The 26,206-nt window shown below is 54.1% G+C and overlaps 3 protein-coding genes across 9 annotated transcripts in view; 2 read left to right on the top strand and 1 right to left on the bottom strand.

Moving 5' to 3' along the window:
* RNF215 (ring finger protein 215) overlaps window positions 1-3,252 on the top strand; it is a 7,291-nt gene extending 4,039 nt beyond the window's left edge. Inside the window, exons 6-9 of the mRNA XM_037816773.1 lie at window positions 1,710-1,829; window positions 1,906-2,049; window positions 2,267-2,369; window positions 2,457-3,252. Coding sequence (XP_037672701.1) covers window positions 1,710-1,829; window positions 1,906-2,049; window positions 2,267-2,369; window positions 2,457-2,479 — 390 coding nt within the window. The 3' untranslated portion in view covers window positions 2,480-3,252. The remainder of the gene's footprint in view (window positions 1-1,709; window positions 1,830-1,905; window positions 2,050-2,266; window positions 2,370-2,456) is intronic.
* On the bottom strand, window positions 256-19,280 carry CCDC157 (coiled-coil domain containing 157). Of its 7 annotated transcripts, none has more exons than XM_037816769.1 (12): window positions 19,009-19,280; window positions 16,653-16,786; window positions 14,655-14,836; window positions 11,433-11,604; window positions 10,056-10,686; window positions 9,272-9,349; window positions 8,762-8,952; window positions 7,450-7,513; window positions 7,015-7,185; window positions 5,871-6,010; window positions 5,330-5,418; window positions 256-4,857 (listed from the first exon to the last, which is right to left on the bottom strand). In XM_037816769.1, the coding sequence occupies exons 1-12, from the start codon at window positions 19,097-19,099 to the stop codon at window positions 4,590-4,592; spliced, it is 2,211 nt and encodes a 736-aa protein (XP_037672697.1). In that variant the 5' UTR covers window positions 19,100-19,280; the 3' UTR covers window positions 256-4,589. The 7 variants fall into 7 exon arrangements, with proteins under 7 accessions (XP_037672697.1, XP_037672693.1, XP_037672696.1 ...); XM_037816765.1 differs by having other exon boundaries at window positions 258-4,857; window positions 7,015-7,183; window positions 7,337-7,513; window positions 19,009-19,278; XM_037816768.1 differs by lacking the exon at window positions 19,009-19,280 and adding an exon at window positions 18,808-18,989 and having other exon boundaries at window positions 259-4,857; window positions 7,015-7,183; window positions 7,337-7,513.
* SF3A1 (splicing factor 3a subunit 1) overlaps window positions 19,139-26,206 on the top strand; it is a 19,852-nt gene continuing 12,784 nt past the window's right edge. Inside the window, exons 1-2 of the mRNA XM_037816764.1 lie at window positions 19,139-19,201; window positions 22,906-23,027. Of these exons, the coding sequence (XP_037672692.1) occupies window positions 19,139-19,201; window positions 22,906-23,027 (185 nt within the window). The remainder of the gene's footprint in view (window positions 19,202-22,905; window positions 23,028-26,206) is intronic.

Here is a 26,206-nt window from a genome sequence, read left to right as displayed (position 1 = left end):
TGGCCACACCCTGGGTCCCCTCGTGAGTCTGACTGCCCCAAAGCACAGGGGTCTAGGGCAAGCTTAGCCCTGGGTGCTCCCTCTGTGATGGCCATTCTAAGTCTGGCATATGCCTGCCTGGCTCAGCACAGGGCCAGGGCAGCTGCAGCCCTGGGCTCACGGGGCCCAGTCTGGGGAGGAGAGAGCCCAGAGACACTGTCCCTCCCCCTGGGGTGAGCACTGAGCTGGGGATAGGCACAGGGCATTCAGGGGCTTAGGGAGCACTTCCTAGAGTGGGTGCCACCACCCCACTGGAACTGGAAGGCAGATGGGGACAAAGCGGGGAGTTGGTCACGGCCCCCGAGTATCTCTGCTGTGAGCAAGAGCAACATCTTGTGACATTAGCAGCACCTGGACTCATCCAGAGTGGGGGCCAGTTTTACCATCAAATCAGTTGACAGTCCCCTCTGCCCCCACATGGTGGCATTTGAACTGTGGTATTGGCTGAGAGGGAAAAACGTGATGGCAGATTTGAGAGCTGCAAAAAGCTTTTAAGTGAAAACGTTTATTAGTCACAGCTGCACGTACAGACCCCGAGAAAGAGTGTGCTTGCATGGGCGTCGCACTTCTGTATCCACAGGTGGCTCTTTGCTAACTCTGCCACGTCATTTCTGAGCTAGCTGCTTAATAGCCAAAACCCAGCAGCCACACTGCGCACAGTGGGAGCTCAACCAGGGTCAGGAGGATCCCCCAATAACCCTGAAGCCCCAGTGGACCAGGTCCCTTAGGTTTTAAATATCCATCATTCCTTTCCAAACTCATTTTTTCTGCAGAGACCTGAGTCTCTAATCTACCTGGGGTACCAGGGCCACAGGGTTGACCACAGCAGACGTGGTTCTTGCCAACAGGAGCTCACAGACCCGCTGAGGGGCAGCAGCAGGGAAAGACACAACTAGGTGTGAAAAAGCAAGGTGGGGATAGCACTCACCCAGCCCACAGTGGTCAGGGAGAGCTTCCTGGAGCAAGGAGTGTCCGAAGGCACTAGGCAAGAGAGAGAGTAAGGGAGGAGAGAGCCCCCGAGGCAGGGAACAGTGTGTGGAAAGGCACAGACATGAGAGTGGGCAGGGAGCACGGGACGCTCAGAAGAGGGAGGCAGAGGGAGAAATGAGCTGGCCTGATCACAAGGGCTTTGCGGGCAGGATGGAGGGGCTGGGGGGAGGGATGCAGGGAAGGGTGTCCAGCAGGGAAGCTGCAGTCGAGCTTGCTGTTGAGATCCCTCCAGACAAGCGAGACTGGGGGCAGGGGGCCAGAAGAGCAGGGGAGGGGTCGTGGGATGGAGAAAATGAGGGGCATGAGAGATCTGGGAGAGAGGAGCAATACAATGCTTGCTCCAAGAGGAAGGGGTGGAAGTAGGAAGGTGATGGGGTTCCTGAGAAAGCAGACCAGGAAGAAATGCAAGGTGGGGGTGGGAGGGCGAGGGGGTCCTGGGTCGGGGAGTCTGGGGCTGTCCGATTGAGGCTTCCCTGGGTATGAAAACTCTTGGAGGCGAGTTTGTTGCTCAGGAGAGATGCCTGAGCTGGGGACAGTGTAGGTTGGAGAGAAGGCAGAAGTGGAGGCCAGGAGCAAGCAGGGACCAGTGATCCTTGCCCACCTCGCCTCCTGGGTCCCCTGGTGCTCCTGAAGTTCGACGTCGCTGATGATGTCACCCTGACCCCCAATCCCCTCCCCAGAAGCCCCTGCAGCAGCTGTGGAATGCCATCCTGCTGGTGGCCATGCTCCTGTGCACAGGCCTTGTGGTCCGGGCCCAGCGGCAGGCGTCACGGCAGAGCCCACAGGAGCCTGGAGCCCAGGTGGGAGCCCCAGCCTCCCCGCCCTCCAGCCCCCCAGCCCTGTAGCCTGCAAGACCTGGCTGCCCCTTCCCCACAGGTGGACCTGTTCAGGCGCCGTGTGGTGCAGAGACTGGCATCACTCAAGACCCGGCGGTGCCGACTGGGCAGAGCAGCGCAGGGGCCCCCGGAGCCCAGCCCTGAAACCTGCGCCGTGTGCCTGGACCACTTCTGCAACAAGCAGGTTGGCCCCCTGGGCAGAGGCCAGCCATGGCTGACCCAGGGTGTCCCTACTTGCCCCTCTCCTGAGAGACCACCTGAACCACCCCAACTAGGGCCTCCTCTCCCAGCGCCCCCTTCCCAGGCACCAGGGCTAAGGGAACAGAAACGGGGTTGGGGAGGTCAGGCCCTGGTTTGGGAGTCCTGTTCTGTGTGGCCTGAACGCACCCTCCTGCCCGTAGTGGCTCCGGGTGCTGCCCTGTAAGCACGAGTTTCACCGAGACTGTGTGGACCCCTGGCTGATGCTCCAGCAGACCTGCCCGCTGTGCAAATTCAACGTCCTGGGTGAGCACCAGGGCTGGGGGGGCCCTTGGCTGAGTCTTCCTAGCCCCTGCCTGACGCCTCTCCCGGCTCTTTTTCTCCTCCCTGCAGGGAACCGCTACTCAGATGATTAGCTGCCCGGTGGGGGCCTCTGCACGTGGAGGTGGACCCTCCGCTGCACTCTGCCCCTGGCCTGGGTTCCTGGAACAGGACAGCGGGATAAACAGGATGGAAACTTCTGCGGATGGGAAGGATAAGGGGCCTCCACCTTGGGAAGGTCAGGTCGGCAGCCCTGAGGGCAAGGATGTAAGGCCAGACCCGCCAGTCAAGGGAGAGGGGCCGCTTTGGGGTCTGCTCTGCAGTCCTGGGGCTTCTGTGTCTGTTGTCCTCACAGGCGGCTCCCCAGAACCCCAGGCAGGGGCCTGGGAAAGAGGGTGTGGGGATGGTATAGCCATTCCCAGGGCTCTGGGGGCTTCCTCTGGTCTGCTGTCAGAGCATCCCTGGAGACTGCAGCTGCAGTGCTCTGTTTTCTGTTTATTTATTGGGAGGTGGGGGGTAGGGGGAGGAGCAGTGTGGCTTTCAGGGCACCCAGGCCTGACCATCTTTCAGAACACACCTCAATCAAGGCTATGATATTAAACCCAGAGACCCCACCACTGCCTGCTGCTCTTGGTCTGTGGGCCCTGCCCACCCGGCTGGGCTCCCCAGGCCCGACTGGGACCAGAGGCCTTAGAGACCATCCAGTCCTGTGCTTCTGGGTCGGGGCTACGTGTCATTGACTGTGATACTTGAAGCCACAGGATAAATGTGGTGCATCTTCCAGGGCATCAGGTTTTTTAGAGAAGATTTGGGGTGGGGAGGTTTAATATTAAAATAAACATGTATATATTTTGACATAAGATGTAAACTTTGCGTGGATTTTTTTAGATAAAACAACCAGTCTCCTTGGGCTCTACTCTCTACTGTCTGTGGTAGGAAGAATTTTAAGGTGGCCCCAAAATCCACCCGCCTCAGTGTGCACAACCAGTATGCCTGGAACTGTGAAGATCATGGGTTTGACTCCTGGACTCAGTTATATTATACGGTGGAGCTGATCTTAAGATGGGGAGACTATCCAGGTGGGCCCAGTCTAATCAGAGGAGCCCTTTAAAAGCAGAAAGCTTTCTCTGGCTGATGGAAGAGAAAGCTAAGAGTGGAACCATGAGGGGATTTTGACATGTGAGAAAGTCTCTGTTGAAGATGGAGGGGGCCACGTGGCAAGGGATCTGGGCAGCCTCTAGGAGCTGAGTGGGCCTGGGCTGATGGCCAGCCAGCAAGGACATGGAGCCCTCTGTCCTACCATCACAGGGATCTGAATTCTGTCAACAACCGGAAGGAGACTGGAAGTGGACTCTTCCCCAGAGCCCTTAGAGAGGAGCGCAACCTGGCAGATAACTTGATTTCAGCCTTCCGAGACCTTCAGCAGAGAACTCAGCCATGCTGAGTTTGTGATCAGTTAACACAACAAAACCCTAACACACTGCTAAGCAGTTTCATGTCTTCTGGGGAAGTACCTGGGAAGCCTGTATCCCGTGTTCCTGCTGAGCAGGCAGAGGCCCTCAGAGAGTTCCTTCACCTGGACTTTGGCATGGGCCTGCTGCCCCAGGGAGCTGCTCTGGCAGTTGGCTGTGCCCTGTGATGGCCTGGGCCAGGGCACCATGGCCTCCCACAGGAGCCCCCAGGCTCCACAGGAGCAGGGCAGACCCAGGCTTGTGCCAACTCAGCTGCACACACAGCCTCTTGACCCTTCCCTGTAAACTGGGAGCTGTACCTGACGGCCACCTCACTGGGGGAAATCTCATAGGAGGCTGGGTGCGCCCACCCCAGTAACTTCTTGGCAAGGACTCAGAGTGTGCCCTGCACAGACCAGGTAACTCAGGGCAGACTGGAGGCTTCAGGAGGAAAACTGAATCTCTGTGGGCTTGGCATGACAGGTGGTATCCTGGACTGGGCTGGCCTCAAAAGGACAGCTCTGGGAAAGCCACCTCACTGATTAGATGAGGCCTGTCCTGCCTTCAGTGGCCTTCTGGGGATCTGCCCACCTGGATTTCAAGAAACCCTTTGACTCTCACCATTTCCTAAAGGTGAGAAGTTCCTCTGTGAAAGGACTGACTTTCTTTTTTTGGTACTTAATGTCTCCACATCTGGGGCAGGAGGCCCCAGGTCCACACCTGGGCTGGGGAAGGCATCGCTGCCCCTCCTGCCTCAGTGTCCTCCTGGGCCCAGCTCAGCACTGCTTTCCATTCCCCACACATCGCCACCCTCACCCTGAAACCTCTCTTCTTTGAGATGGTTAAGAGTCCATGTTTTACCCTGTAGCCCTTGCACTAGGGAGAGAAAGACTTCCATGTTGCCCAAGTGCCAGAAGCTTCTTTCTGCCCTCTGTGTGCTGTCCCATCTCCCGTCTGGAGGAAGCCAGGAGCTCCGGGGCCCACCACATGCCTGGACTCGGCAAGGCTGGGGACTCCACATCCTGCCCAGGATGGGGGAAGGACTCTCACCAGCTCTGCCAGTGCTTTGAGGCCAACATCGCTGGGGGCAGATGGCCGGGGCTTTATTAGACTTGGTGGGTCACCAGCCACCTGTCCCTCTGTCCCTTCACCACTGCAGGTTATGTGGGCCGCTCCTGGGGCTGGTTTGCAGAGCTGGCCTGGCCCCGGCCAGGGGAGATTCTCCTCCTCAGCCTGGCCAGGACCCTGATGGGGTTCTGGGCACAGATGGCCGAGTGGGTCACGTCCTCCAGGGAGGACTGGCTGGGCTGGCTGCAGGGCTGCTGAGGCGGGGATGCTCGGGGCTGTCCTGGCTGGCTCCTGCCTGCACTGCCTGTCCTGCTGCCTGGCAGGGGCCGCCTGCCCAGGGGCCTGGGGGAGGACCAGATCACAGATCCCCTCTGAGCCAGGGGGCCTTCCCACCCCCTGCCCACCTCTGGCAGACATCTCACTCACCCTGGGGATGCCTTCTGGGCCCGAGCTGTGTGTGCTGTGCCCTGGCTTCCCGTGGTTGGAGGGCACCAGAGCTGGTCCTGGGGGATCAGCTGCAAAGAAAGCCAGGCTCAGAAAGGACGAGAAGTCCCCTTCCTACTTTACAGAGAGGATGTCATACCATGGAGGGGCGGAGAGGGCTAGAATCTGTATTCTGGCCTCTTCCACCGAGGAGGCAGGGGTATGGGAAGCCTCCCAGGGCCCTGGCCTCAGCTGCAAATCTTTGGGCAGGAAGTCAGTGCAGGAAGGTTAGCTTTCTGAAGAAGCTCCTGACTGCACTTGGAATAAAGGTACAAAGGGCTGTGGGGATGTCTGGAGCCAGAAGGATCTAGATCCATAACATCTTCATGGTTTTGGAAATGTGGGAGGTATGGCGGTTTCACAAAAGCCTGGCCTGAAGCCATGTACCATGAGGCAAGCTCCTAACATCTCCAGGATGGGGTCTGAGGGCCTCCTCCAGGTCCCCGGGGGCCCACATCTGAGGTAGGGGAGCCAGGCTGCCCACCTGGAGGCCCCCCTGCTGAGCCACCTCGTGGATTTTGCCCAGCGTGGCCCGAAGCCGCCCGTTCTCCTCCTGTAGGACCCGGATGCGGATGTCATTGGCCTCTACCTGCCTCTCCATGTCATCTGTGATGTTGCCGGAGCCTGCGGGGACACGGTGTCAGGGACCTACCCCACCCGGGCTGTCTTTTGCCCCCACTGGGATAGGACCTCAGAGGGCAGGCACGTGGGCCCAGCCGGCACAGGGGAGCTGGGTGTCCCGTCTGGCATGCCTTCTCCTGAGGCCTTGCCCCCCACCCACTGGGAAGGTGACCACAGCATCGTAGAATTTCAGCTGGGACCTAGAGCTCAATGAAGACGTAAGCAAATGAGCAAGAGAATGAATTTCTTCCAATGCCTTCTGGTTTGGGAGGTGGGCACGAAGTGAGTTGTCCAAGGTCACACAGACACCTCTTGGGGGTGAGGAACAGGAATTCAGCAAGGATGCTTTTTCCCTGGCTGCTTCAAATTGTGATGGATGCATCCTAGTGGCTCATGGCACTATGATACTGGGCAAGTTGCTGCCCGCTCGGCTTCCTGGTTTCCTGGCTTGTGAAAGGGGCTGCTGCCCACCTTGCAGGGTGGCTAAGAAGGCCTGGCCCACAGGAGTGTCAGGAGCAGGGAAACGGTGGCCATCTTCCTCGGTCCCACTTTACCATGAGGGTCGGAGCTAGAGAGGGTTGGAGGGGCTGGACCCTTGTCATCTCGTACACAGTCCTGTGCTGAGATGGGTGCCTAGCAGCCCTGTGTCAGGTGGGCCTCTGGAGCCAGACCTACGGTATGGTTTGGGGGAACTCCAGGAAGGGGACACAGGGAAGTCGAGTGAGGACTGGCGTGTGACGGGGTTAACAGCAGGGGCTATGGAGGCAGCAGACTTGCAGCTGAGCTGGGCTGGGCTGTGTGACTGGGCAGTTACCTTGCCTCTCTGGGCTTCTGTTCTCCTCTATACAGAATAGCTGCACAACATGGGGGCTCTGTAGGGTCAGGCCCCCAATCCCTGCTAGGGGGCCACACTGCAGGATACCCCCCTACTGCCTTGGCTGCAGACTGGGGAATGGCAGACCCCTGTCCTGCCCAGGGAGCCCTCCACACTAGCCCCAGGCCCCTACTTTGGATCTGGGCCTTGCTGGGCCTGTGGAGGTCCGGGAAGGCCACCAGCAGCCGCTCTCGCTCCCGCAGCTCCAGGAGCTCCCGTTCCAGCTCTGAGATGGTCAGCTGCAGGTCCGTCGTCGCCTGCTCCAGGCCTTGCTTCTCCCGCTGCAGGCTCTGCAGCAGCTCCTGGGGTGGGGGGAAGCTCAGGCCTGGCTTGGGGAACGGCTCCTGGTTTCTCAAGGGCCCTCCTCCCCCCACAGCCGGGTGGGGGCTCCTCTGGAGAACCAGATGAGCCCGCCCTGCACCTCCTGCCCACTCCTGCCCTGTGCTTGCCCCCACCTGCTGGGCCCGGAGCTGGCACTGGCCTTGCTCCCTCTCGCTCTGCAGGCACTGCAGCTGCTCCTCCACATGGGCCCGCTGGGCCTCAGCCTCATCCAGGCGGCCTCGTAGCTCCTCGCGCTCCTGGTCCAGGCCGTCCAGCTGCTGTAGCAGGGCTCGCTGTTTGACCTGCAGGGACTGAGCAGTGCAGGGCGGGTGGGACAGGCCATGAGATCCATCCACGGGGCTAGGCCCAGGCCTGTGGCACTAAGGAACCCTTCCCTGGGTGCACATGTGGAGGGAAAGGGACAGATGGGGGCTGGCACATCCTGAACCTTGGAGCTCAGGCCCTCTGCTTGCAGACCCCACCTCTCAGGAGGCAGTTGGCTGACTCTGTCAGCCTCACCCTGCATTTCCCTCCAACCACACACAGTCCACACCCAGAGAGGAATTCTGTGAGATAAGCTTTTTTTCCATCTCCTTAAGTTTCCAGTTTCCCTTCAGCCCAATTTCCCAACATCCTGTAAGAACAAAGCAGGAAGAGCCAAAGCTGATCCACCCTGAGTCCAGCTCCACCTATTGCTAGCTGTGTGGCCTTGAGTAACTTCCTTAACCTGACCTGAGCCTCAGTTTCCTCATCTATAAAATGGGGATAACCGTAGTATCTGCCTCCCACTGTTGTGGTGGGGATTAGAATGAGAAGGCTGCAGAGGCAGAGGCCAGAGCCCAGCCTGGCTCATAGGAGACACCCTGTGCATGGTGGCCTTGGTGGTGTGTGGGGCACTGAGAGGAGCACCTCCTCTTGGTTCAAAAGGCTTTCCCTATTCTGGGCTTGGCCTGTCCTAGGGGACTCCTGCCAGGGGCCCTGGCTCCCCACTGAGCCTCTGAGGAGAGGCCCAGCCAGGACGGCCCCAAGGCCTGCCCCCCTTCTCTGGACAGGACTCCAGTGTGGCCCCATCACCCAGAGCACAACCACACCCTGGGCTTTGGGCCCTGGCTCAGCTCTGCCCCACATACACCTCCCCTGGCTCACAGCTCAGCCACCAGCCTTTGGCAGCCAGCTCAAAGGCCGCCTCCTCCCAAAAGTCTTCCCGGATTCCCACAGACATGACCATCCCTCCTGGACCCTGCAGCACTCTCCCTATCCCTTTTAGCTATCTGTCAGGGGAGCTGTTGGTGGCATAACTGCTCACCCTTGCCAGGTGGGGAGCCCCTCCCACGCAAGGGCTCATCTGGCCTTACCTGTCCCTGGGTCATGTCCCCCTGGTGCCCAGCTCAGGACAGACCTTCCATAAAGACAAGTCAAATCAAAACTTGGGTGCATGTTGGGGAGTGGGTGCCCTACAAGATGTCACCCAACCCTCCTCCAGCCAGTGGAGCCCTCTCCCGATGGCTGATGCTGCAGGCACCCAGGGAGCTGGCGAGGCACCCAGCACCCGGCCTCACCTCCTGGTGGCGGACCATGCTGTCAACCCGGGCCTTCTCCTTGTCCAGCTCTGTGCTGGCCCAGCGGATCTGCTGGCTGGCCCCGTCCAGCCGCCCGGCCAGCAGCTGCACCTGCTCTTCCAGCTGTTGCACCTGCTTCTCAGCTGCCGCCCTGAGCTCCGCCTCCTCCTGCAGCTGCTTTGCCTTTGCCTCTGCGGGAGCGGGCGGGTGCAGGAAGGGTGGGGCAGGGAGCCCTGGGTGCGAGTCCCTGCACCGCCTCTGACTCAGGACAGGACTTGAGGGTCTCACATCCCGTCTCTGGGCCTCAGCGTCCTCAGCCACAAAATGGGGCTCTGAACCCTGCCTGAGGAGGGTTTAGAAAAGAGAAGATACTCTCTGGGCAGGAGGTGGCACCCAATAGTGTGTGTGTGTGGAGGGGGAGGGGGGTCCCTTCATCTTTGCGCTAGGAGCGCAGGAGACAGAGATAAGAGTTGCTCATCCAGCCGGGGAGTACACAGTGGGGCTCCTTACCCACAGCCTCTATGGACTCCTGCTGCTGCCTCAGCTGCTCCTCCAGGGCGGCCACCTTTCTCTTTAGGTCTCTCGTTTCTATGGCAGCCAAAAGAGAGGCTCTTCAGAGGCTCCCTGGGGCCTGGGCTGGCTGCCTTCATGCCCAGTGCACCCCGCAGAGTGAGGCAGCCACTGGCATGTGGAAGGGATGCCCAGGGTTGCAGGAGCGGCTCTGGAGACCTGCGGCCTGTCCCGCCCCACTGGCTGCTGTGTCTACCCGTCTGGGGCCCAGTGTCCTCCGTGGAGAACGGCAGTGACTCACCCAATATCCCTCAGGCCTTACATCAGTGGACCCTGGCTGACTCCCAGAGCCGGTAGCTGCGTCACTGTTGGTGGCTTTTGCTAAAGCCTCGGAGGCGGCTTGGCTTGACTGGAAGTGCCAGGTGAATTAACTCCCCCAGGACAGACCCTCAGTGACTGACAGGAGTCAGCAGGTAAATACCCCGCTCCCTCACCCCTCTGACAGGATAACTCCATGAGGCATGTGTTCTACACAGTCTCTCAGTGTTCCCCAACAGGAGTGAGCTCTGGTTGCCCAAAATGTAACTGGTTTGATGGACAAACCCTTATTTGCTGCCTTCCCTTACCAGTCTCACTTCCCCATACCCCAACCTGGGTTTCCTGGTCCTTCCACACAAACTACTTGCACTTGAAGCCCAGCTCAGGGTCTGCTTCTGGAAGAGCCCCTGCTAAGGCTGTAGCAGAGGTCCTGGGGCACTCGGGGTCCAGCCCCTTGGGCACAGACCTGTGAGCAGTTGCTGCTTGTCATGTTCCCGCTCAGCCAGGCGCTGCTCAGCCTCCTCTGCCTGCTGCCGCCGCTCTCCCTGCTCCTGCTGCAGGGCTTGCTCCAGCTCGCCCACCTGCTTCTTCAGTCCGGCCTTCTGTCCCTCAGCCTCCTCCAGCTGGGCCCGGAGGGGCCCGATGAGCTGAGTGAGGGCCTCCACATGCTTACTGACACGCAGCAGGTCTTTGCTCTGCTCTGCTGCCCAGTGGCCCACGGTGGCAGCTGGCAGTGGCTTGAGCCCCATGCTGTCCTGCACCAGCTGCTGGAAGGGGCCTAGGGACGAGGGCAAGTTCTGGGCCTGACACAGGCTCATGACCACCTTGCCCACCTCCCGCAGGCTGCCCTGAACGCTGGCGCATGCGTCACAGGGCACCAGGGCCGTCTCAACGGTCTGGGAGTGGATGCTCCTGGCGTTCTCAGTGGCCCTGGTTGCTCTGATGGGGACAGTGTCTGGTTCTTGGCAGCTCTGGGGCAAGTCTGGCTTTGGGGACAGGGGCTTGATGAACTTGGCAGGTACAAATTCAGGGCTCCTGACTGGCTCGCCCTTGGCTGTGGGCTTGGAGGTAAGGGTTTCCCCTTGGTTCACCCTTTTCTGTGGTCAGGAAAAGACAAAAGAAGGCAGGTGAGATAGACAGGCCTGGGAGGTGACCAGTTCCCTAGGAATGTTCTGTGACAGGTCCCACCTGATGCTCACATCCTGACATATCTGACACCAACATGAATTAGAGAAGAACCTTTCCCTCCCTCCTGCTGCCTCAACTTACCAAGTCAGGGCCTCCTCCGTACTCCCCCCAGGCCCAATGCAATCATGTGTATGGTATTATTGGGAGGGTAACAGCTACAGCTGCTGGTCACCATGCTCTCGCTGTCTACCTGCTCTCATGTCACCGAAGCCCCCTCAGCTTTAATTTCTTCCCCATCATGGTGACAGCAGTTCTTCCCCACTGAGTGGTTGTGATTATGGGATTACCCATAACAAATAAGGGTTCATATTAGCACTATTAATCAATAGCACCCTAAGAGGTAGGGGCTATTGCTACATCCATTGTACAGATGAGCTAATGGAGGTTCCCAGTGGGTAGGAATTTTTCTGAAGTCCCGCTGCCTCAAAGTGGTGGAGCCAGATAGCCCAGACACAATCCCCAAGGCCTGCCCCATGGTGGGAGTTGATTGCGAGGCTTCAGAGTTTGCAATGTACCCTTTGGGTAATGGGGAGCCAGTGAAGGTTGCGGATGCACATGGTAGTGTGCTTGGAAGCCGGGGCAGGTGGACTGGCATGAGGCTGGGCACAGTGGGGTGACCAGCCAGGAGCCGGGGAGGGGTGTGTGGTTGACCCACCTGGGGGGCTGCTTGCTGGTAAAGTGTGCCCAGCTTCAGCAGGCTGTTCCAGAAGCAGCGCACTGTGAGCCCCACGGACATACAGGGCCCCACGGCCTGGGCCAGGGGCATCATCTGCTCCGAGCTGAGGTTCTCCAGGTAGCTTGCACAGCTCTGAAGCAGCAGCAGGAGCCTGCAGACAGAGACGCCAGGGTAAGCCAGGGCCAAAGTCAGAGCTGGGATGCCCTCATGCCCTAGAACCAGGTGGCCTCCAGCTTGGGGAACTGGCCTCAGCATCGGGGACTTGGGGAGTCTCAGAACGTGCTCTCCTGGGCCAGTGTCAAACACAATCCGGGGGTCATTTCTTCCAGGAACCCCTCCTTGGCCCCCAGGCTCAGCTCAGGGGCCTTCTCTGGACCACCTGGGTGGCAGCATTTTTATTTGGCTATCTCCCCACTGGACCAGGGAGCCCTGGGAGGCTGAGCCTGGTCTCACCTTAGTTGTTCCCAGAGTGCTCAGAAAGCATTGGGTGAGTGACTTCCTTTTACCCCATGGCCCAGAGTCCTCACCTTACAGGTGACAGAGCCGAGACCCAGAGAGGAGGAGCTGGCCCAAGCCCCAGAGTGAGGAGGACAGGGCAGGGAGGGGCAAACAGCCTCCTGACTCTAGTCCAGGGGCTACTTTCTACAGGGTGAGCTGCTTCCATGACAAGACATGTAGAGTGAAGAAAGGTAGGTCTCTATCCTAACCTTGGGGTTCCAAATTAGAGACAAGGACTGATTTCAAGGAAAGAGGCTATTGGAAAGATAAAGCTTGCATGTGTGTGGGAACCCAGCTACCATAAAGAAAGAGGTGTGTGTGTGTGTGTGTGTGTGTGTGTGCGCGCGCGCGCGCCAATGCACCCCCCACCCCACCCCAGTCCTGCCTCTCTCTGGGCCACAGTTCCTCATCTGTGAGTGGGGACAACAGTGCCGAGCAGCACTGGGGGACGTGAGGGCACTTGGAAAGAAGACAGAGCGGGGCCCTGACAGCACAATCAGTCTGCTCAACAGACAGAGCCTCCTAGTAGAGAATGCCATGCTGTCTGTGTCCCTTCCATCCTTAGCCTTAATTCCATCCCAACATGAACTGAGCACCTCTCAATGCTACACCTTGGGCTGGAGGCCAGGCTTTGAAAGCCGCCCTGTCCTCCAGGGTTCCCGGGCTGGTCTTGGCCCAGACCCAGCAGCCTTTGCCAGGCTCACAGGAGCCCAGAGGAGATTCCAGCAAACACAGCCGGAGGTGGGAAGAAGAGGAAGGCAGCTGGCCACAGCTTCTCAGAGGAAGGAATGTAAATGGGCCTTGAAGGATTAGCAGGACTTGGCCAGGCCAAGCAGAGGATGGGAAGGGCATTCCTAGAGAGGGCACAGCACATGCAAAGTCATGGTGGAAGGGAGGTGTGGCCTGGGCTTTCCCACCAAGGGCTCCTTCCGGCCTCATGTAGTAAACCTGGCTGCTCTGTCCCCAGGCAGGTGACTGGGATCCTTCCCACATCTTAGCTGCCTGTCTGGCCCCCATGACTTTGTTAGGGTTTCTGAGCACTGAGAGCCTGGGGTGGGTGAGTTCCCCAAGAAGCGTGTTAACTGCAACAATAGTATAGAAGAGGTGGGGCTGCAGGGGGTCCGCTGCCCTCTTCCCAGCAGGGCCAGGATTTGGAAACCAATCCTGTGTCTGGTCTGTGATGTGCAGAAGGAAAAGCCTAAAAGATGCCAGAGAAGAGGATGGGAACTCTAAGCAGCAGCTGTGGCATCCCCCGACATACAAATACCCAGAGGAGGGAGCTGGGGGTGGCTGGAGAAGCAGCAGTCCGAGCAGCAGTGCTGCAGAGACCAGTTGGGCAGCCTGCGGAGAGGTTTCTAGTATAACAAGATCCAGTGCTGTTCAGAGCCAGGACAGGAAGTATGGCCTCTGTTCAGAGCCCAGCAGGGACATGTGTACATGTCACATTCTGCAAACAAGCAACCCGAGGCCCAGAGATGGGGTGGGACTCCCCCAGGCAGCACAGCGAATTGGCTCCTCCCTCCCAGGCCAGGCTCTCTCCACTACCTCAAGCCACAGAGCCACAAAAACGGTATCAAGTGCTGTGTGTGGAGTGCTGGCTGCAAGCCAGGTGGGCTTCTAAGACTTTACAGACACCGGCTTATTGCTCCTGAGGAACAACTGCCTGAGGCAGGGATGGGTACTCTCCCCATTTGACACAGGAAGAAGCAGAGGCTTAGAGCAGTGACAGCACCCACTCCCCAAGCTAAGACGACAAGGCCTCCTGGGGGTGTTGGACATCCAATTGTGAGCATCCCCCACCTCCCAGAGTCTCAAGACAGAAGCTCAGAGCCCCAGAGTCACCCAGGTATGCACTGGGTCATGTTAGAGCTTCTGGAATGAAAGTTGGTCCTCTGGGCCGGGCCTGCTCCAGCCTCCTGAGTGTGCCCAGGACCCCCCAGCCTTGGGCGTCAGGCAGGCCTTCTTCACCGGAGGTGCCTCTATTTCCTCATTCCCAAATCAGGGGATGTGTCTTTTGATCTCAGAATGAATAGAGGCTGTGGACCCCTCCGTGGGGTGGTACGTGTCAGACAACACTGTAAAAATCAACCCCCAGAGCCAAATGGCTGAATTGTCCAAACAACACAGAGAGGAAAAGGCAGGTAGGTCCCAAAAAACCACCCATGGAAGGACACCCTTTCTCTAAAGGAAAAAAGGAAAACAACATCGGAAAGTGAAAAAGGAAACCAACAGTAAACAACATATAGCTTGGCATATACCTGTAAACACACACACACACACACACACACACACACACAGACCTCAGGAGAGTGGGTCCTTCGGGGAGGCAGGAGATGGGGAGGGTGGAGTGCACAGGGAGAGAGAAGTCATTAAGGTGCTAGTCCAGAGTTGAGTGGGTGGTGCACACATGCCTGTTTGTTATATTAAATAAAAAATAAAGTGAAATAAAAGAGGGCTACATGGGGACCAATGCTAACTGTGGTTGTGAACCAGGAGGCACAGTTAACCAGATTGTGTCCATCCACAGTGCCATTCAAATGAAATGAAACAAAGTAATTGGCAAGCTTGCCAGGAGAGCCCCAAGCTCAGAGCTGGGTCAATGGCGGTTTTCACCAATGTCATGGCCATCTCAGGAGGGGCACCCGGCGCTGCTACTGGTTTTAGGGGGTGCCCCAGACGCCCAGGTCCAGCGGAGGCCCTCACCTGTCGATCACCAGCTCCAGCAGCACAGCGTGGGACAGCTGCGTGAACTCGGGGTCGCCCGGCATGTAGTCGTAGTGCTCCAGCAGGGACACCATGTCCAGGTCGCAAGCCACGCGGTCGGGGAACTTCCAGGAGGGGGCACACACGGGGCCAGCACGGGAGAACACGTCAACGATGGTGCCCTGCAGGTCAGTGAGGTCCTTGCGCAGGCTGTCCATGCAGGCCTGGCTGCCCAGCAGGTGCGCCATCCTCACAGGCCCTGGGCAGGTGGGGGAGCCCCATCAGCCAGAGGTGAGTGGCCCCAGCTGGAGGGATAGTGCTCAAGCCTGGACAGAAACGAGCTCAGGGGTTACCAGGGACTGGGAGGGGTTATCGCTTCCTGAGCACAGACAGAGTTTCTGTTTGGGGTGATGACAAAGTTTTGGTCATGGATGCTGCCGACGATAGTGCAACATTGTGAATGTAATTAGTATACGCTAAATAAAAAAATGGCTCAAATGGCAAGATTTACGGTGTATATATGTTATCATAATTATAAAAACAACAATAATCAGCCAGGTGGCTCCTGAGCCAAAAGTCTGCCCCAGGCCTGGGTCATAAGATCCAAAACCAGGTTCTGAGCAAACTCTCTCACCTGCTGCCTGCCACGCCCCACGCTAACAATCCTATCATCACACCAGTATCTCCTGAGAGCCTGGGTGGCCCCGGGCTGGAGAGGCTGGGCAGATGCAGCTGTGAACAAGAATGTGCTCCCCCACCCCAACTAAAGGGAAGTTACAGTCACACTGACGGGGGTGTGCTAGGCTACACCAGGCCGCTGTCGTCTCCCGTCTCCCGCCTGAACCACTGCAGCCCTTTCCAGCTGGGCAGCAGGCCTGCCTGCTTCAATCTCATCAATTCAGCTACCAGGAATTTGAGCCAAACCCCATCTGACTACATGATGCTGGCCAATGACACCCCCCACCCCCCCGCCCCAGGCTCCCTGTGGCCATATGCCCTCCAACCATCTCAGGCATGTCCCACTGCCTACTCTCCTCCTCCCAGCCACCATGTGCTAGTTGCAGAGCCAGTGCTCTGTTGGGAGTTGGACAGCTGAGCCCTGGTCCTGCCTTACCCTGTCAGTGAGGGTCCCTTGTCCTACGTGGATTTCTCAGCAGCAGAAAGCATCCTCTTGCATAACCCCTCACTGAAATGCACGGGCTGCTTGGGTAGTATTTAGGCTGTGGCCCCTTCAGGAACCCAGTGAGTCCAGGCCTGGCTGGGAAACCTCTCTTGTCTCAGAAAACAGCACCCCTAAGCCCAGCATTTTCTTGAATCCCCTCCTTCCCTCACTCCCACATCTAAGAACCAAGTGCTGCTGTTTCTTTGTCTAGACCACCCAGAGAACTACCCATTTGTCTCCATGGACCCTGACACAGCCCCCCTAAGGCGCCAACTGCACCTCTTGCCCCTCACTACCCCTCTCTACTCTGTACGAGCAGCTGGGCTGATCGTTTAAAAAGGCACCTCATAGCCGGTCACTTCCTGGCTTATAGCTTCCCACGTTCTCCTGGCCCCATGTGGTCTGCCCCCACCTCTGCATCTCACAATCCAGAATGTGCCCCATCCTTAGGGTTAGTCTCTAGAAGCATCCCTCAGGTCTCAACCTAGTGTCTCCTCCTCAGGCAAGCTCCCCCAGTCCCCTGGTCAGGTCAGGTCTCCTGTAACACATTCTCAGAGCATCCTCTTCTTTTCCTCCCCACCACACACCACCCATGGGACTAAATCATTATTTGAGTAATTATTTGTGGCAGTTAGTCCATCTTCCTTGCAAACACATAGACCATATTTTCTGAGTTTACTGCAGTGTGACCCAGCTGCCTGGGCTGAGAGGCCTGAGAACCAGCCTGGGTCCAGGGGTGCTGGGAAGCTCAAGGCTCCTGTGGGGGGTGGGGGGTGGGGTTTCTGAGGGCTGAGCTGGACTCTCTGACCTCCCAGAGCACAGAGCCCTGCCCTCACCTCTGTACAGGTGCCTGCTGCAGGGCTGGAACTGGAGTGTCTGAGTGTGTCCAGCCCTTGGGCTGGCCTGTGGGTTCTGAGGCTCAGGGCCAGAAGCTCATCCAGGTGCCGGCTTCTTGTCTCCAGTGCAAGGTCTGGACCGAAGAGGCTGTTCAGTTCCTGGGAATGGAGAGTGAGTGAGAGGGCAGTCGGGGTGCTTCCTAGGCACCAAGAGGGGGCTGTTGGGAAGGGGGGAGGTGTTCCAGGCTGGAGGAATGGGGCAAGGGGAAGGGCCAGGCGGGACGCTTGCCTTGAGCCTGAGCACAGACATACGGCAGCAGTGCTCTGACAGAAGGACCTACTGTGCGCCACTCCCCGAAATCCTCACAACAAGCCAAAGAGGGTGGGGTTATTGTCCCCTTTACAGATGAGGAAACTGAGGCTCCAGGAAGTTATGGAGCTAGCCCAAAGTCACTCAGGGAGCTAGGATTCTGAGTCCAACATCTCTGCTCTGTCCTCAGGCCATGCTGCTTCTAGAGCAGCACTGTCCAAAAGAAATATAATGTGTGCTATAGGTGGGGTTGTAAGTTTTCTACTAGCCATGTTTAAAAAGTAAAAAGAAATAAGTAAATTAATTTCAATAGTATATTCTAGTTAATCTAATAACCAAAACATTATCATTTCAACATAAAATCAATTAAAAAAATAAGAAAATAGTTTACATTCTCTTTTGTACACATTTTCAATTCAAGCCAGTCACCATTTCAAATGCCTGACAGCCACGTGAGCCAGTGGCTAACATATTGGACAGTGCAGGTGTAGATCAGATGTGTGTTCATTCAGCAAGCGTTGCCTGTGTACCTACTACATGCAGGGCTCTATATCGGGAACTAGGGATGGAGCAGGTACGTGGAGCTTTGGCCTCAAGGAACCACCGTCTCTGTCTGATGGTCTGTGCTGTGGTAAGTCTTGGGTCTGCAAGCTCCGTGTGCTCCATCCCCAAGGACGGGAAGGTGATGTGTAGCCACTCCACAGCACACATGTACACACTCACCTACAGCATGGGCCCACACCCCATACACATGGGTGTTGACTTGGAGACAGCTTCCCATGAGATACTGCTGCCCACAAGATTTTATGTCCCCAAGGAGTGAAGCATGAGGAATGATCAGAGAAAAAAAAAACAATCATTCTGCCTTTCCTTCCTGGATTGTGGGGGGAAGGAGATAAATGAAACAAGCAAGACACCCCAATCTGGATGGAGGGTATTCAGGCGCCAAGCACCTAGAACTCATGGAGCTTGCTTGTAGAAGACACCATGAAACACTGATTTGTTCACCTTCAAATAACTCCAGCTGCCATCTGGGGCCACCTGAGATACCAACTCCCATTAGATTTCTGTTCAGATATACAGCAGCAAATGCAAAGCATCAAGAAGAATATACAAGAGGAAAACCTAACACTGAAAAATGTCCAAGGTTACCTTATATGGTTTCTTCCGAAAATCGGAGCTTGGGCTTTCTATGTAATTCCTGGGCCTGGAGTGGAACCCTCAGCCCAAAGCTGCCAACCCTGCACTGTCCAATGTGATAGCACAGGGGATGGATGCTAATGGAGCCAACACCACAGTAAGGCAGGCAGAGCGAGTGTGTGTGTGCTCAAGCGGAAGCAGGTGTGGGAGGCATCTCTTTCTATCCACAGGTGAAGAAAGTGAAGTCCATGCACCAGCTTAGAATCCCCTCCCCACAATCTGAAGCTAGGACAGAAGGGAGCAGGGACAGGGATAAGGGGACCTCAGGAGAGGAGGCCGAGGGGGCGGGACGTGGTCTGCAGGGACGCCCCTGTAGTTGTGTGGCAGGGAGCCCAACATAGCCTGAGAGGGTCCAGTGGGGCTTGAGGGCGGGAATCTAGGGAAGACAAGTCCACCAGGAAAGGGACCAGTGGGAATTAATAGTGTGTAGGGACTTGGAAAGGGGTGGAGGAGACGGGCCTGAAGTGAATGAGGGGGTTAAGGGAGACGGGCCCCTGAGGAGATGTGAGGCCAATGAGAGGGAGTGGGGGGCCTTGGGAGACGGGGTCTAAAGGAGCGGAGAACTGGCACGGGGAGTAAAGGAGGGGGCCAAGGCTCCGGCGTGAGTGCCAGGGGCATCCAGAGGGGTGACGTAGAACATCTCACCTGTCTCCTGAGTCGCGGCCTCAGCCCGTGTGTCTGGCCGGCTCATGGAACTGCCCCCCGCACACCTGCAGCTCGCGGAACCCCAGCAACCCCCAGCCGGGCGCTGGGACTGCTGCCATGGCAACGGCGTCGTGCGCGACCTTTGCCCGTGAGGGAGGGACAGGAAGCTGGGAGGCGGGCCCGGAAGTGTGTCAGCCTCACCTCCTTCGATACGACCCGCTCGACTGCCGCCATCTTGGTAGCTCGTTGTCTGGTCCGTGAGGGGAGTTCGTCTTGGCGCAGCACTGTTCATCGATACGGAGGCGGACTGGCGGCCCTAAGCGTCGCAGTTATGCCGGCCGGACCGGTGCAGGCGGTGCCCCCGCCGCCGCCCGTGGTCACCGAGCCCAAACAGGTACCGCGCCCCCCGCACCACGTCCGGCAGCCGGAGCTTGGGCCTGAACCCCCCCCTCCAGTGCGGGTGCTCCTCACTCGTGCAGGAAGAAACGGCCGCTTTGAAGGGCTTGGAGGGACTGCAGGTCCCAGGAGGCAGCGCGCTCCCCGCGCCGCGCTGCCTTCTGGAAACGAAAACGGCCACTCCTGAACGGTCGTTCTCGAAGTGTGGTTCCCGGAGTAGCGGCCTCAGCATCACCTGGGAGTCTTGTTAGAAATGCAGAATCTCTGGCCCCACCCCAGAGCCTCTGAACAGGAATCTGCATTTTAACGAGGTCCCAAGATGATTCATATGCATATTAAATTTTGAGAAGCACTGATCCAACCCCTGTCCAACCCCTGCCTCCAGCCTTTGCCCAGTAATCTCTAATGTCCCAGCCTGCATGGCCCACCTTTGGGTATTAATTCTCAGTGTCTACTTGGTGCTTACCGTAAGCAGACACCATGCCAACCTCTGATGTTGCTGGAATGAAAGAAGCACAACCGCTGCGTTAGAAAGCTTACCGACTAATGGGAGAGAGAGAGAGAGACAGACATGAATACTCAACAGATTTTTATTGTCTCCATAACCGAAAATCACAACAGTTTGGCTGACCTTTAAAAGGCTCTCCATCAGCTGAGGGGAAAAGATGTGTGTAAATAATTGTATCATGGGGTGATATGCCCTATAATGAAAGTATGTGGTGGGTATGAGGAGAAAGTAACCTAATCAACATTGCTTTGATGGAGATACTAAAGTAGGTAAAGCCAATAGGAGCGTGAGATAAGTTGCTTTTAAAAGGATGAGTGGGAGTTCACTGTATAGGTGATTGGGGAAGGGAAGTAGCAATTGTTGTTCATTTATTAAACATTTGTTGAACATATACTATATACTGCTTTCTGTTCAGAATACAAAAGGGAGCATGACAGAAGTCCCTGCCTTTGGCACAAAAAATTAAGTTCCTCTACGTCCCAGGCATTTTTCAGGAACTGGGGAAGAATAAACAAGATGTTACCAGATAATGATAAGCACAAAGGCATAGCTGAAAGTGAATTAGCAGATAATTCTTCTGATCAAGAGTAAATAGACAGTAGGTAGTAAGCATGCAGTCATGTTTTTATGTCATGTTAGAGATCCATGAAATTGTTCCACTTACTGGATTTTTTGCTGATGACTGAAATTCTTATTGTGGATTAATAATAGGATCATGCCCTTAGCAAATATTTAGTTTCATTTTAAAATTTAAGAGATTCCTAGATGCCTTTCCCTGCCTCCTTTCATCTTGGGATGGGATGAATTTTATATATATAAGCAATATTTATTTAACTATTCTAGAAAATTATTGAGAGCCGGGTAAGGTCTTTAAACATTACTAATATTCCTTCTCATGGTTCTTAAATGACATAAAGTAATTGTGCAGTGTTGCTGATGGTGAACCTAGCAAGCTTGCATTCAAATTCAAATATGTTGGAATGAATAATCCAACAAAATTCAATTTGGATCAGATCCTCATCCCTTGACTTTGTGTGAAAGGAGTACTCTCCTTCCAGTGAAGGATTATCCCGGCGGTCCACTGGATGAGAATCTGACCCAGTGTCCTTACTGTATTTTACATGTGCCTGTAAATTATTTGCAAAAGAGAAAAAGAAATGAAATGGGAAAAAAGAAAGGTATCTTAACACGGCAACTCCCAGACTATCTTATCAAGCATATGTTGGTGACATAGCCAGTTAAGTATCAGTGAACCTTCTATTTTGGTCTGTCTGTTCCTGTTTCAAAACCATTTCATGTATTCTACCGAGGTAAGTTTATAACTTGAGCTTTTTTTTTTTGCTTAGGGTTAAGAACAAACTAAAAAACAAACAAAAAAAAAGCTTTAGAATTCCGTTTTCAAACATGCTAGTGGTTTAGTTATTTTTAGCTGCATTGTTATTTGAAAAGCTTTTAAATTTATTTAGAGACTACTCCATTTACATTCTTAGGATGTAGTAAATAAAGCATTTCTTTAAAACCAAATAAATGAATAAATAGACAAGTGTGGTTGAAGCATAGGATGGGGAAGGTGGTGGGATTTGACCTTTTTTTTGGAGACAGGAGAAGAGGAAGGGTTTTAAGCAGGATAGTGACAGATTTGTGTTTAGAAATTCACATAGTGATGTGGAGAATTGCTAGGAGGATGGAAGACCAGTCAGTCCATTTTTTGAATGCTGAAGGCTTGGCTTAGATTGTGGCAGGGGAATGGGGAAGATGGAATGGGCAACCCTTTGTCGCAGAGTACTCTGTCCAAATCCTGGCTCTGCCATTTGGGCCCATTAAGCACTCTATGCCTCTGTTTTGTCATCTGTAAATGGGGATCATAAGAACACCTTCCTCATAGGCCTCTCATAAAGGATACACGAGTTGATATAAAGTGCTTAAAGCATCAGGGACCTAGTATGTGCCTAAAAAATGTTATCCATTGTTATCATTAGTGATTACATGAGGAGGCTGAGGAAGGGAGAGGAGGCCCAGGTTTCTGGCCATTCATGAGGAAAGGAGTGAGTGATGAAAGTGCTTGGGAGTCAGCTGGATCGAGAGCTCTGTGGCACAAACTGTGATTTGGGCTAGGACATCACCTCCTGAGGGATTGTTCAGCCTAGAGGTGGTAGGGGAAGCAGAGGATGTGTTTGCATGGAGGACAGTCGGAATATTGTCAAGAGAACCAAGAACAGAATTGAGGGAAGGGGGTCTTCAGAATTTAGAGGGCAGGAGGTAAAACAGGAGCCAGGAAGAAAATTTAGATGGAGTGGTCAGAGAGTGAGAGGAAAGACAGGAAAGAATGGGGCCTGGGAGCTGAGGAGAAAGCTTTGCGAATGAGTGGTCACTGGTCAAACTTCCGGATAACCGTTGTACTTTGTTGTAGGCAGTTGTTTCTGACTTTGGTAAAAGCATGTGAAATGGATGGGGACCAAATGGGAGGTCAGGAAGTAGGAATGGCAAGACTAAGAGAACTCAGGATGTTTAGCTACCAGAGGAAGGGTTGGGAGAAGGTGGTAGCAGAAAGGAACACAAGGGCCGGGGAGAAACTTATTTTTCTAAGATGGAGAGACTTGACCCTTTGTTTACTAAGGAGAAGCTATTGGGGAAAGTAATAGGAATTTGTGGAACAATTAATAGTGAATATTCCAATAGAGTCTCAAAACATTTGAGCATTGTCTGGTGGTGAAGACTGGAATGGATGCAGAGGGAAAGGGCTTGCAAGGCAAAAGCAGCTGCCAGCAAGGAGTTTCTTGTTTCTTTATGCAACAGTCAATCAGATATGCTATGCCAAGTGCTGCACTGGGTGTGGGGATACAGATGTGCCCTTCTGGATTCTGGAGCATGGTTTCAGAGAATGTGGTCAGAGCCCTCCCTGGATCTGAATCACCTGGGCATTTGGTAAAATTGCAGATCCCAGGTCCCACTGAGACGGTCCAGCTGGGGTAGAGCCAGGGAGGCTGCTCTTCACTTCCCAGCAGAGTCCCATGCAGGCTAGCGTGTGAAGAGAATTCCTCTTCTGAAGCAGAGTGTCCTAATCCAAGGGAGAGATGTGGGATTTTCCTGGCAAGAAAGTCTGCTTTCAACAATATCCTGGAGGAGGTTAACAGTGGGGTTCCAGCCCCAAACCAGGAACTTCAAGACTTTGTTTCCTTTTCCTGTTTTCACAGCCAACAGAAGAAGAAGCATCCTCAAAGGAGGATTCTACCCCTTCCAAGCCAGTGGTGGGGATTATTTACCCTCCTCCAGAGGTCAGGAACATTGTCGACAAGACTGCCAGCTTTGTGGCCAGGTAACGCAGCTACTTCTGGGTGTGTGGGTCATTGGTGGATTTTAGCACCACGAGCTCCTGAATCAGCACAAGTGGGTAACACCTGGGTTTTCGGAGAGGGGTATTGGCTTAGGCCTATTAGTTCATCTAATGCTACAGCATGGTTGGAAACTGGCTTCTCCAACACAGCACAGCTATGGTGGAGTGAGAGTCAGAGCCAGTCCCAGAGTCTCCAGGAACTTGTGCTTCCAAAATTGGCCTGAGGAAATGCCTAGGAAACTGCTCTGTCAAGGACAAGACATCGGTCAGTATCTTGAGCCATTGGCCCAAGGAAGGAAAAAAAGGGAATTGACCATTCTTATTGTACAAGGACTGCATTCCACAGAGCCTCAAGTGACCAACCTGCAGAATGGAATAAAGTGGCCCCTCAGGATTGTTGTGAGACAGAAGTGAGGTGATGCAGTTCAGTTATGGTATACAGGCATTAGCTGCTGTCGCCTTCTCAAAGAAGTACCACCCTCTTCCTCTTCATCATACCTGTTCGCCCTCACACGTCCTCAATTGAAATCTTCTTGGTGGCTGCTTGTAAATTCCAAAGATCAACCAATCTCTTGGTTTAGGGTGTTTAAAGTATTCCTTTGACAGCCAGCAGGCCACATACAGCCTACAGGTCTTTTGTTTGTCCTCAGAATATTTCCTAAAAATTCAAATTAGTTGCCACTATGTAAAAATCAGGAGATTTCACATAAAATCTGGATTTCTGGCTTTTCTTGACAAACTGAATGGCTCCTCCTTGTGTAGAAGCAATAGGCTGGTACTGGTCAGAACTGTTGCCCTCAGTCAGGGCAGATGCTCTCCAGGAACCATGCCTCAACAGACTCTCCTAAGGCAGCATCCCCGTTGGCATGTACCATTTAACAGGTGGTTTCTTCCTCTCCCAGCCACCTGATAAAATTCAATATGGAAAGATGTCACACTGGTTGATGTCTGATGATATCAGGCTCTGTACAGACTCATCCTATCTCATTTCAAGGACTTTGATTAACCTGGGTGTTATTAAAAACCAGTCCGTGATTGGTTGACCATTGGGCCACATCAGATATAGGGCACCATGTTATGTGTTTAAGATAAACTTTTAATATCTCATTAACAACTTTCATACTTTCTCTTTTCCTCTGATAATTAAAGAATAAATTAGAAAAGGGTATTGGGTGAAGAATCACCCACAGTCTCGCTACCAGAATAGTTCAGCTATTCAGCTAAACTTTTCCTGTTTCCTTCTGGCCCTTGTCATCTTTTTATAGGTTGCTGTAGTATCAGCAGAGATACTTTTCCATCCTGCTTTTCCCCTTTCTTGTTATGTTGTGAGCACATTCCTGGGTTGGCCTGTGGTCTTCCTGAGGCTGCGCTTTCCTCCTTTGTGAGGCTGTGCCACTTCAAGATGGTGGGTTTTCCTTTACTTCATCATCTCCCCTTTTCTTGTTAGGTTGTTTTCCAGCATTTCAATTTGGCAAAAAAGGCTGTATCTCAAGGAAATCTCTCTCTGGGCACTTTCCTCTTTTAGATTGTTTCCATAGAAGAAAATCCTAGGTGGTACATTCCTGGCTCAGAGCATTTTGTAAAGATTCTTAAACATTTTGCCAAATAGCTTTCCAATAATATGGTGCCAAGCTCTGCTGCCACAGAAATAAATCTATTTAAGTTCCCTTAAAGATAAATATACGTCACATTTATAGACAGATTTATAGCAATGGTTATTGTTTCCATCACTTTTGTAGTCATCTCTAAAGTTTGTGAGTTTGCTTATGCAGCATGTTGAAATGAAGAGAATAGACCAACATCTTCCTCTAGGGTAAAGCTAGCATGCAGAGACCCTGCACCTCCTGCCTTCTGGGTTCCCTTGCATTGATAGTGCACACAGTAGACATCATCAACAAACCAAAAAGTGATTTTCTGAATTTTTTCTCTCGGTTGCCTCCCCTTGCTTGCATTTTCCTGTCAAGAAACTGAAGTGGAAATACCCATAAAAACTCCACCAGCTGAGTTGAGCCAGAATCCTGTCTTTTTCTGCTGAGATCTACTCCTTGTGTTAGAATGTATAATTGTAAAATTAACATTGAGTTATTCTAAAGGAATAGACTAGCTTGGAATGAGCATGTCTGCCTTCTCGTTCTTTTATCTTTCAGATTATTCCCAGGTCTGAGGTTCTGGTTTAGGATCCCATGGTGTAGGATACACCCAGAGCCCCTGTTTCTAGCAGCTCTTTACCTGCCCTGGTGTTTGCTGGGCATGATGGCCTAGTTTAGTGGCATATAAGTGTGTATTCACCCTCCTCCTCATGTGTGGTTTGCATTATTTCAGGAGAGAGGAAAAGCCTTATGTCCCAGTTGGACTGAAACACTGTCAAATTGGGAACCCCTGCTGTTAGTCACACCATAGCATGTGACCAGGACATGCTCAGGAGCCAGCCTGGGTGTTGATGACCACCAGGTGGCACAAACTGCTGTATTGGCTAATCTGTGGCCCAGCCTTTCCTGCCCTTTCTTCGACTGCTAGAGCCAGGGGAGTGAAAGCCTGAAAAGACGGCGCCATCCAGCTGGCACTGGCCTTGGAGCCGTGCCTTGGTGGTGGTGACGGGGTGCGGTTTCTGAGTGCAGGGCCCTGACTATAGGAGTGGTGGAAGCCCCACAGACATCTCAGTGCCTGAATCTTCCCAGGTGGGTAAGGAGCAACCCTTGAGCCTGCAGAGGAGTATGAGCCCCTTGCATTTGCAGACCACTGTGATTCAAAGACTTTGGTGTCTCCTTGACTAATTTGATCTGAAGAACACTTGAAGGTAGAGAGAGCAGGTGGTGTTTGCCACCTGGCTCACAAAGTGACCCACATGGGGAAATTGAGGCCAAGAGAAGTTCAGTGACTTATTCTGGGTCACTGAATGAGACAGGAGTGAACTCAGCATTCAGATGTGCCTTATCTTGTGTCTTTAAGGAATTGTTCTTTCTGAGTGAAACAGGTATTGTATGGAAGTTTTAAATGTTACCACTGGGGCTCTTTAAGAATGAAAAATCAGGGTTCCTTAAATGTCACAATAGGGGCATTGTTCCATTTTCTTCAGGCTTTGAAGGCACGTGTGACCATGGTAGACATGGGGGTACATTTGGGGAACCGTCCCAGGTAGACTGGCCTGCTCTCCCATGATG

Source organism: Choloepus didactylus, chromosome 23, assembly GCF_015220235.1.
Source record: "Choloepus didactylus isolate mChoDid1 chromosome 23, mChoDid1.pri, whole genome shotgun sequence".
Taxonomy (NCBI): Eukaryota; Metazoa; Chordata; class Mammalia; order Pilosa; family Megalonychidae; genus Choloepus; species Choloepus didactylus.
Note: the sequence above shows the minus strand (reverse complement) of the source record. Positions and strands in the feature narration are given on the sequence as shown.